The sequence below is a fragment of the Anoplopoma fimbria genome, chromosome 11 (genome assembly GCF_027596085.1).
Source record: "Anoplopoma fimbria isolate UVic2021 breed Golden Eagle Sablefish chromosome 11, Afim_UVic_2022, whole genome shotgun sequence".
In the NCBI taxonomy this organism is placed as follows: domain Eukaryota; kingdom Metazoa; phylum Chordata; class Actinopteri; order Perciformes; family Anoplopomatidae; genus Anoplopoma; species Anoplopoma fimbria.
Window position 1 is genome coordinate 13,153,244 of NC_072459.1, and position 11,180 is coordinate 13,164,423.

An 11,180-nucleotide genomic window follows, 5' to 3' on the forward strand; every position below is an offset into this window, starting at 1 on the left:
AAGTTGATTTGATTTTTTTTTTTTTTTTTTTTTTTTTTTAGGGGGGTGGGGTTTGTTGTGGGGGCGTCATGGGAGGGTGGGTGGAGTGAGGACTGTCATATCGCACCTGTAATTTGATTGTGAGCATAGAAGGCATGCTCTCCCCTTAACCCTTCCTTTAATACCTTCTGGTAAAAACACAAATATTTACTTTTTAGTTCTATGGCCAATTGGGCAAGGGCTTCTCTCTCTCCTCTGTTACCAAAAAAAGAGGCAGCACTGGGTGTAGTAAAAACTCTTAACTGGTGTTTAAGACAAACCTGCTACAGTTTTTGGGGGGGATTTTAATTCTTTGGAACTTTTTTATACATTAACTGTTATGTGAATAACAAAGCATTTTGATAGTAAGGTAAAAAGCCTTATGAAGATTTAAGTGTCAGTCGAGACTTTGTCAAACCATATGTTACAGAACAAAAACTTGAGCTTATAAGCTGGTCACATGTGATATCCCACATCTAATTACTTGTTTTGTTACTCATCGCAGTTCATACGACTGTATCTTATGAATAACGTTATCGCCACACCAAATTATCATGCCCCCTCCTTTTTCTACCTGTTGTAATGGATGTCACTGTACAGTTTGTGTAATGTTTCAGTATTTTTTTTTTCTTCTTTTATAAACTTTGTCGTTTGGTTGAGATGCCAGTTTTTATTTGGCCTTTGTGTCACAGGATTCACGATAACTTTCATTTCTGAATATTATTTAGGTCTTTTTGTTACATAACCGGGTGGCAATGTCGAGTTTACAGGTGTAACATTTGGTGCTGTGGAAAGACAATTGTATCAATTGAGGTTCTCCGATGAACATTGTTTGGTGTATTTTGCCATATAGATTCAGATCCCCCTTCAGTTTCTACCTTTTCCACAGTTCCCCAAATACTCACCCATTTGTGCTTCTAAATCTTTTTTTTTTTTTAACATACTCAAATTACTGCTTGAGATCAGAACTTTCTGTTTATGCAAAATTAGTTTTGAAACTGTTGAATAGTTACATCTACAGTCGTTAATTCTTGCTCTTGTAAAGAACCACAAGTTAATCCCAGTAACTTTAAAATGTATTAAAGATGGTTATTTATAAATCTGAAATGTTATGAGAATATACCAGCAATACATTTGCATACAGCTGAGAGGAAGTTCATTTTTGTTTGAGGAATTTGATTTACTACTAATTTGCAACTTAATTTAATTATTATTATTTTATTCTTGTGCTACCTGAAGTAAGAAGAGAGGAAGACCTTCAGAGTAAAAGCCTATGGTTTACAGTTTGTCATTCCCCGCTAACTTTAAAAATGAATACAGCAAAAACATTCATGCATAAACCCTTAAGAATGAACGCCTGAATTTTTGCAACAGATCTGCAAATTTTACATTTTACCGTTTCAATCTTGTTTGGATTTTGCAAGTGACTAAATTACTTCCACAGCACCAAACGGTTCCTTAAACCTTTTTGATTTCTTTGTTTTTATTAGTATATTTGTATCTCCCCTCTTTCCCTTGTATTTACCCCTCTCTCTACCTCTGTCTTTCCATTTCTCTTGTATATAACCCCCACTGTTTTCAGACCTGTGAGTCTGTATGAACTCCTTTTATACCTCAACTTTAGAATTGTTCTAGAAAGAGTAAAACAAAAAGGAAGAATATGACAAATTGTAGTGTTCTTATTAGAAAATTAATAAAATGATTTAGTGTGATTTTTTTTTTTTTTTTTTTTTTTTCTTCAGTATTTGATTTCAGATTTTAGGAGTGTTTCATTTTATAATTTGTCACAAATGCTCTTGTGATAGTCAAACGTAATAAAAGGAGAGATTGCACCATCTGATGATTAATATGTGAATCTGTCAGACTTAGAAACTGAGCGAGATGGAAACATGGATAAGATCCTTTTCAAAATATGCATCTTTATATATATTTTTCATTCAATTTACAAATGCAAAGAATCAATTAATTGTATACAATGTGTGCTAGTTAGACAGTACAAGTTAAGTCTTTTTATTTTTTTGAAGGCCATTATACCCCCGGCATTGTCCAACTGTCTTCTCTATGGTTTGTTTCGGTACAGGCAGCCTGATCTTGCAACTTCTGTACACAGCCAAGTGTTTCCTGTTGACGTAAAAAAAACAAAAACTTATTCAGCGTTAAAGGACATAAAGGGAAAATACAAGTTCTGTTATGATCCAATTGACTTCCCAAGGCCCCTGTTATGAGGAAAAAGTATCAAGGATTAACAAAATGAAACAGGACTCCAGAGGAGAAATTTACCGGTTCTAACTTGCACCAGGTACAAAATACCTGAAATGTTGGATTTAAATCAGCGCGTTCATTGTTGCGAGACATGAAACCTGCATGACTCATTGAAAGGGAGAAACAGAAGAGCAGTTGGTTTTGGGCTTTTTTTGTTAATCTAGACCGCAGGTACGGACATAAATGGGGTTAAGCCTGTTTAAAAAAGGTGCATTGAGGGTGTTGGGTTTACATTAGCAGGCTGTATTATAACTTTTACCTCCGGGAGTGGGGAGTTGATCCCTGCAGGTGACCGCTCCCTCTGCCGGTCAGTACCTCTCCGACACACGCAGCACAGGATCCACTTGAACGTCCTCTGCATCTCGTCGTCTCGCAGGGAATAGATGATGGGGTTGACCAGAGAGTTGCATTCCGCTATCACCAAACAGAACTTCTCGTAGGCGTTGGCGTGGCTGGCTCGACCCAGCAGCCCGTCCAGTAGGAGGGTCACGAGGCCAGGCATCCAGCAGATCACGAAGGCCCCTGTAGATATGAGGGCAGGAAAGAGTCTGCAACGATCAAATCTAATCTCCCACAGACGCAGCAATGTAATATGACAAATTGTCTCTTAAGTGCAGCTACATATGTAAAAGTTGTACCTTGAATGCTTAATATTGAGGTTATGACAGTTAAAAGTTATCTGCCTCCGGGAGATGAGTTTCCGGAATAGTGATAGATAGTAGATTAGGACGAGAAATGCGATTTTTATCAACCTTAACTTAGAACTAAGAACCAAAACAACAACGTGGTTATCAGATAAGGTTTGAATAAGAAACTAGGCTAGAGCTGCAAAACTGGTTTTTGGGTAAGTGGGAGGCCGAAGTATAGCACGCATCAGAACATGCAACACCTCTCTGAGCACATTTATTATTGATCCCTTCAAAATACACAATAATTCACACCTTTTTCCTTACATTAAGTGGAAAACTGAATTCATGTTTAAGCCATTAAACATTACTCTCTAAGAAACTGTAGTAAAAAAAGGATTCAGATATGTTTCTTTTCGATTCAGAGAAAACTAATAAACAAAAGCTCCCAAATATTTTGTACAAACAGTCTAGATGTGTATTTTCAGAGTGAGACAAAGCGACACTGTTCATTTTGTGGTTGATTTAGAAACAAAACCTGACAAACTTGACCTTTGACCCTCAGCTAACATCCAGCAAGTGGATGGTTGCACACAAACAGCTTCTCACCCAGAACCATGGAGATAGTCTTCATCAGGTTGACGACAGTTTGCCTGTTCCTCATCTCCGTTGTGTGGTGGGACGCGTCGCAGGTCTGGTATCTGACATAGACGTAGATCCGAGTGTACACGGCGGCCATGATAAAGAAAGTGAGCAGGTTGAGAGCCGCCCAGAAGACGAGGAAGCGGCGGCTGTAGAGAGGAGCCACGGTGGAGCAGTCTTCCAGGTCGCACTCGCAGTTCCACAACGTGGAAGGCACCAGGCCCATGACGACGCTCACGGCCCAGATGCAGACCATCAGCAGCACCACGCGCCGCTTGCTCATGGTGCTGTGCAGCTGCATGGTGATGATGGTCTGGTGGCGCTCCACGGCGACGGCCAGCAGGCTGGCCACAGAGGCCGTCAGGCTGATGTCGATCAAAGCACCGCGGATGTACCACTGCGCCTTGGTGAGCGTCCTGGTCCACGGGCCCGTGTGCAGCATCAGGTTGGCGTAGGCGACACCGGCGAACAGGTCTGCCGCAGCCATGTTGCCCAGGAGATAGTAGATGGGGAAGTGGAAGCGGTGGTTCATGGAGATGGCCACCATCACCATCAGGTTGGCCAGGACCACGATGAGACATACCGTCAGGCCCAGGCCGATCACCACAAAGTCCCGCATGGTCCACACCACGCTGATCTTCTTGTCCACCAAGTCGTAGAAGAAGGTGACGTTGTGGCTGTAGTCGCAGGTGCTCCATGCGCTGCTCTCCGAGGCCATAGCTGCAGACAGGAAGCTGAGATGTTAGGACATGTAGCACTCCTACAAGAGGTGCAACCACAGGTGATGTACAATACTGTATTTATTCACATATTATACCTTTTACAAATGGAATGTTATAACTCATTTTTAATTTTTTTTATGTATTGGAAAAACATTATTATAATTAGCTGTGGAATTTGAGAGTCACTTGCTGTCTACACATAAGTCAATACAGTCAACACAGTGGTTTTCAGTATGGTGGAATGAACTCCCCACCGACGTCAGGACAGCAGAGTCGCTGCCCATCTTTAGGCGCAGGCTGAAAACTCACCTCTTCAAGAAGTACTACCCTGAGCCTTCCTCGTAGCACTTATTGCATTCGTATTAGTTGTTGCACTTACTGTATTTGTATCAGTTCGCTGCACTTATTGAATTTGTATTTGTTTACTGCACTTATCCTATTCGTAGTAGTTTGTAGCACTTACTATATTCGGATTAGTCTGTTGCAATTATTGTTTTCGTAGTAATTTGCCTCTGCACTATACTTTTGCTCTGGTTTATGCTTTAAGATGCTTGTTTAAGAAAGGAGATGCACTTATGACTTCTGGTGACTAGTAGTTCTCTTGAATACCTATGTTGAATACACTTCCTGTAAGTCGCTTTGGATAAAAGCGTCTGCTAAATGACTGTAATGTAATGTAATGTAATGTAATGTAATGTAATGATCAGGACAGACACTCCTCTATAGCAGAGAGTGGTCACGCCTTTAGGATGCATACAGCTCATTTCAAAAGGCAGAGGTTCTACTGTAGAGATTAACACAGTGCCAGGGATTATAAAGAATAAATTAAAAAAAGAAAAAGCTCTAGGTAAATTAACTCTTTATCAATTGTATCTATTAACTGTCCGAAAATAACGAAAACAACCGTCCAAAAATCGAATCGTGGCCTATTCAGTTTCCAATAAAACAATAAAACAAACAAATACTCCGACTTTGAGCAGCTGAAACTATTTGGTAGAGTATTATTTGACAAGCAGTTTTTTTGCTCCAGAGTGAAGAGCAAACTTAAGTGACAAGAATAAGTGACATACGAGTCAACACATAAACAACACATCTTCATGTTATGGCTTTCTGCTTGCAGTGAGCATGTGCTGCTGATACTGGACATATCTTATCTCTACCAACAGAAACTCGTGCGTGGAGGATTTGTTTGTTTAGACTTTCTACAGAACAGAATCTTTTTTTTTCTTGAAACCTACCGCCGCTCTTAGAGTCCCCTCCATCCGGACAGCTCCGACATGAAACCAGAGTTGCGAGCTGCCATTTGGTGAAACAATAAGTATTTGCGCTTCTGTTTCTGGTGACCTCCCAGCGGAGTCGACGCCTCTCTGAATCATTCTCACTCGGATCAGCTGCACGAGACAGACAGGTAGCTGTGCTGCCTTCAACTGCAGCCTGAAATATCGGAAAAGGGGAAGTACACACAGTGGGCGACTCCGACAACGCAAGAGAGATCAGTGCCAATAAACGCGGGTCGCTTCAATTTTTTGTTGTTGTTGAGGAATCAATAAGTTAATTCATAGTTACGACCTTATGTGGCCTTGGACAGGTGTCTTATGTTACTTTTATTTCAAGATATTTGCCGGAAAACTTTATGTAGTTTTGTGTCTGTCTTGAGGCTGGTGGAAAATGTGTAATTACTGCCCTCCCGTGGCCACAGGGAGGAACTGCAACCCTACAGTGGATTCGTTGTCAACGCTTCAGTCATAAAATTATTATAAAGTGTCAGAGTATATATAGTATGCCATAAAAAGTATCATATAAAAGCCATAGTATAGTACGTCACAAAATACGATGACAATTAGCATAATATAATACCACAATATTTTTTTTCCATAAAAAATGTCATAAAAAGTTGTAGTACAAGATGTCATAGCAGTGGCACTGCTCTCAAACTAGTCCTGCATGCCTCTTGGAGATTTTAAAGCTCTGTTGTAAGATGTTTTTTAGATTTTGTAGAAGTTTTTATTTCCTGTTAATTGTATAATTGTGTAGTCTAAATCTCAATTTGACTCCTGATTAAATAATAAAAAAATGTATTCATAGTATTCCCACTAATCATGACCCGTATTTTGTGCGATTGTACAGGTATTAACTGTGTATTTATGCCATATATTGAATGTAGATTTGTAATGGTAATTCTTATGTTTGCGTTTGTTTGTTTTACATTATAAACCGTCAAGATCTAACTATGCAGTAAATTTTACCTTAAACAATGTCATAGTATAGTATACCATAAAATAACTGTAATGAAAGAGTCAAAGTAGTCTATGTTATGTCACAAAATGTCACAAAACGGTCACAATGTTTTTAAAAGTTTAATATCTCTTAGAATGTGTCCTAAATTTAATAGTAAAGAACATCATGAAAAAATGTCAGAAAGAAGAAGTCATAAAAAAGCCATAGAAAAGTAGGTCAGAAAAGTAATAAAAAAAGTAATGTTAAGGTATTTTAAAAACTTCATAGTAGAGATTGTCAAAAAGATCCATAATATAATATGGCAATAAATGGACATTATATTAAATTGAAAAATAAGAGAAAGAAGCCATAGTATAGTATGTAGGAAAAAAAGGCATAGAATAATTTGTAGAAAAAATGTCAGAGTATAGTATGTCATAAAATCCTTAGTCTAATATGTCAAAAACAGTAATAAAAAAGTAATTCTATAGTATGTCGGAAAAAATCTGAAAAAAGAGTATAGTATGTTTAAAAAGTGACAGTATACTATGGCAAAAATGAGTAACAAAAGTCAGTATATTAGTTCGAAAAAAGTTACGCTAGCTCTTACTCACAAATCAATGAGAGCTAGCAAAATGAGTCACAAAAAAGTCATAGTATGGCAAGTGGAAAAAGTGAGTGATGTACAACTCCTAGTATAGTTTATCAAAAAAAGTGGAGAAAAAAAGTATCCCTTCCTATATGGACTATTGGTGAAGATTCGTGGTTGTCACCCAGGCAGCCTGGGTTCAACTATCAGCATGGGAACTTAAAAATAAAATATTTCAAAAATATTGACAAAAAGTAGTATAGTGTGTTAGGATAGTAGAGGATGTCGAAAAAAGTCATAGTATTGTATGTCGAAAAAAGGCATAGTGTTGTACGTCGAAAAAGTCATAAAAAGGCATAGTATAGTATGTTGAAAAAAGTAAAAAAGAAGTCATAGTATAATATGTCAAAAAAAGTCAAAGTAAAGAATGTTGAAAAAAGTCATAAAGAAGTCAGTATAATATGTCAAAAAAAGTCAAAGTAAAGAATGTTGAAAAAAGTCATAAAGAAGTCATAGTTTTATATGTCGAAAAAATGATAAAAGAAGTCATAGTATAGCTTGTTGAAAAAAGTGATATACAGGGCATAATATAGTATGTCCAGAAAAGTTTTTTTTACAGTCATGGTATCTTTTGCCCCCAAAAAGTAATTGAAAAGTATGTGGTAAAAACGTTTTAAATACTCATAGTATAGTATGTGTCCTGTGTGTTGGCTCTTCCTTGTCTTTCAGGATGACTATGGTAAGTTCATGAGTCACACCTGAGCCCGGTGTGGTTCCAGCTATAAGGTCTCTGCATCTGAACATGGACCGTCTCTTCCTGGGCTGACACGGCTGCTGTTTTGTTTTTGTTTACTCCAGACATTTTTACACATCCACATATGGCTACATCAATGATTAATGAATCTCAATGTTTTAAATAAATGTGCTTATTTATTACTTTTAACTCATCTGGTCTCCCATTTATGTTGCAAGCTTTGAGCCGGGTTGCAACATACGTCACAAAGTTATAAATAAGTCATATATAGAATGTTGAAAAAACTCATGTTTTGAAAAGTGATGGTGAAGTATGTTGCAAAAAGTCAGAATGGTATATAAAATCATCATAGTATGTCAAAAAAACTTCCTAATAGTCATTGTATACCAGGTTGAAAAAAGTGAAAGTATAGTATGTAGTTAAAAGTCATTAAAAAAAGTAAACATGTCGAAAAAGTCATAGATAATGTTGAAAAGAAAATGCATAACAAAGTCGTATAGCATGTCAAAAAACAGTAATAATAAGGTCATTGTATAGTATGTTTAAATAAGTCATAGTATAGCATTTCGGAAAAAGGCATAAAAAAGTCAAAGTGGAGCATGTTGAAAACATTTATAAAAAAGTCATAGTATAGCATGTTAAAACGTTTTGTTTTTTAATAATTCAAAAGTCTTACTACAGCAGGTTAAAAAAATAAATTGTATAGCATGTTGAAAAAGGTCCTAAAAAGTCCTGGTATAGCATGTGGAAAAAGATAAGATTAGTCATAGTATAGTATGTCGAAAAAAGTGATATACAAGTCATAGTATGGTATGTCAAATAAAGTCATAAAAAAGTCAGTCATAGTATATTATGTCGAAAAAAGTAAGAGTATAGCATGTTGAAAAAAATGATAAAAAGTCAAAGTATAGCTTGTGGAAAAAAGTGATATACAAGTCATAGCATTGTATGTTGAAAAAGTCAAAGTAAAGCATCTTGAAAAAAGTCAGGAAAAAGTTATAGTAAAGTATGTCGAAAAAGTGATAAAAAGTGATAGTATAGCATGTCAAAAAAAATGATAAAAAAGTTAAAGTATTGTATGTTGAAAAAGGTCAAAGTATAGCTTGCGGAAAAAAGTGGTATACAAGTCATAGTAAAGTATGTCAAAATATCATAAAAAAGTCAGAGTATAGTATGTTGAAAAAATATTAAAAAATTCATACTATAGCATGTTGAAAAAAAGAGATTGTATAGTATGTCGAAAAAAGTCATAAAAAAGTCATTAAGAAGTCAAACTATAGCATGTTGGAAAAATAAATTGTGTAGCATGTCAAAAATAGTCTTAAAAAGGCCTCGTATACCATGTTGAAAAGAATGAAAAAAGTCTTAAAAATCTAAGTATAGTATGTGGAAAAAAGTAATTGTATAGCATGCTGAAAAAAATATAAAAATGTCATAGTATAGTATGTAGAAAAAAGTGCAAAATAAGTCATAGTATAGTTTGTAGAAAAAAGTAAATAAGAAGTCATATTATAGCATGTTGGAAAAATAAATTGTGTACCATGTCGAAAAGAATGATAAAAAGTTGTGGTTTAGGATGGCAGAAAAAGTCAAAGTATAGCTTGCTGGAAAAATTGATGTACAAGTCAACATATAGTATGTCGAAAAAAGTGCAAAATAAGTCATAGTATAGTATGTCGAAAAAAGTTATAATAAAGTCATAGTATTGTATGTCATAAAAAGTCATAAAAAAAGTCATGACAGTATTTAAAAAAAAAAAAGGCATAGTATTGTACGTCAAAAAAGTCTTAATTAAGTCATAGTATAGTATGGCGAAAAAAGTTATAATAAAGTCATAGTATTGTATGTCAAAAAAATCATACAAAAGCCATCATAAAAAAAGCATATTATATGTTAAAAATATCATAGTTTAGTATGTCAAAAAAAGTAATTAGTCAGTTAGTTAGTCGTGAAAAGTGATAAAAAAGTATTTTTATATTTGTGACATTTTTGTGACATACAATTCTATGACTTTTTAAAATATCTTCTTTAAAGGGATATTACTCTATGAAATTTATAAAACATACAAGTTGGATTTATCATACTATTGTTTACTGTTATACTATATTATGACTTTCATGACATTCTTAAGACATTTATACTATGATTTTTATGAGATTTATATGGCATCTAAAAATCAGGGAGAAAAAAGGAAGAAACCTCTGGGAGAACGACAGAGGAGGGATCCTTCTCCCAGGATGGACAGAATGCAATAGATGTTATGTGTACAGAATGAGCAGCATAACAGCATTTCATCATGAATGCACATTTATGGACATGCTATATTAAGATTCAATGTATTTTGATTTTATGACTTATTTTGATATATAGCCATGAAAATTATGTGCTAATAATATTATGATACACTATACTATTTGAAGACCTATACTTTATTGTATTTTTTGACTTACTACACTATGACTTGCTTTTTAACATTTTCATGACATTTTTAAGACATAGTATACTTCAACATTTTTTTTTAATACACTATAGTATGACAATTTATGGCATACTATACTGGGATGGCTGGGTTGCACCAAGAAGGATTCTCATGGCCTATCTTTAAACCATGTTGCACCAAACTTTAAAAACTAAAATTAGCATTAAGAAGGATTAAGAAAGTAAAATCTCATATTATTGTACATCTCTTAAAAAGTCATAGTCTAGTTATCATAAGACAAGTCATAGTATAGTATCCCTTAAAAGGGTCATCAATATCTACATCATATGTAGAAAAAAATATGAAAACTCATAGTATAGTATGTTTAAAAAAATGACAGTTTAGTACATCATAAAAAGAGACAAAAGTCAAAAAATGTCAGTCTTAAAAAGCAGGTTTTCATAAAAATAATTTCATAAATATAAGTATAGTAAATCATAAAAAATGTCATAAAAAGTCACAACATAGTAAGCCAAACAAAAGTCAGTGTATTGTCTTAAAAATGTCTTAAGACATTGATGCAAAAATTCAGACAAAAAGCAACCATAGGTGGCACAAGTGTCAAAACTGCAGAAGTCATTACCTTATTCGTCTGTAGGTGGCAATGTTGGCATATATATAAGAACTATAAAGCTCCGGCCTGAGACTGCTGCTAAATGAGAATGTGTGAGCTATATACCAGCTCCAAGAGGCAAAAAAACCAAACTGAATTTAGTTTATTTTTTTATTTTCTATAAAAGAGATGAGTTTATTCAATGATCATAACAGACTGAATCAGAGACCTCGATAGATCACTCACATACCAAACAATAAATCGAGGGAAATGTTTGAACAAAAACCCCAAAACAGAACAAATGTAACACAAAATAAA

At 35.2% G+C, this 11,180-nt stretch overlaps 1 protein-coding gene across 1 annotated transcript; it reads right to left on the reverse strand.

Annotated features, from left to right (window-relative positions):
• Window positions 1-1,916: 1,916 nt before the first annotated feature.
• lpar2a (lysophosphatidic acid receptor 2a) lies at window positions 1,917-5,685 on the reverse strand. Its single transcript, XM_054608001.1, has 4 exons — window positions 5,509-5,685; window positions 3,516-4,268; window positions 2,540-2,802; window positions 1,917-2,139 (listed from the first exon to the last, which is right to left on the reverse strand). Exons 2-4 carry the CDS (start codon window positions 4,264-4,266, stop codon window positions 2,047-2,049), a joined length of 1,107 nt encoding a protein of 368 aa, XP_054463976.1. The 5' UTR covers window positions 4,267-4,268; window positions 5,509-5,685; the 3' UTR covers window positions 1,917-2,046.
• Window positions 5,686-11,180: the final 5,495 nt, after the last annotated feature.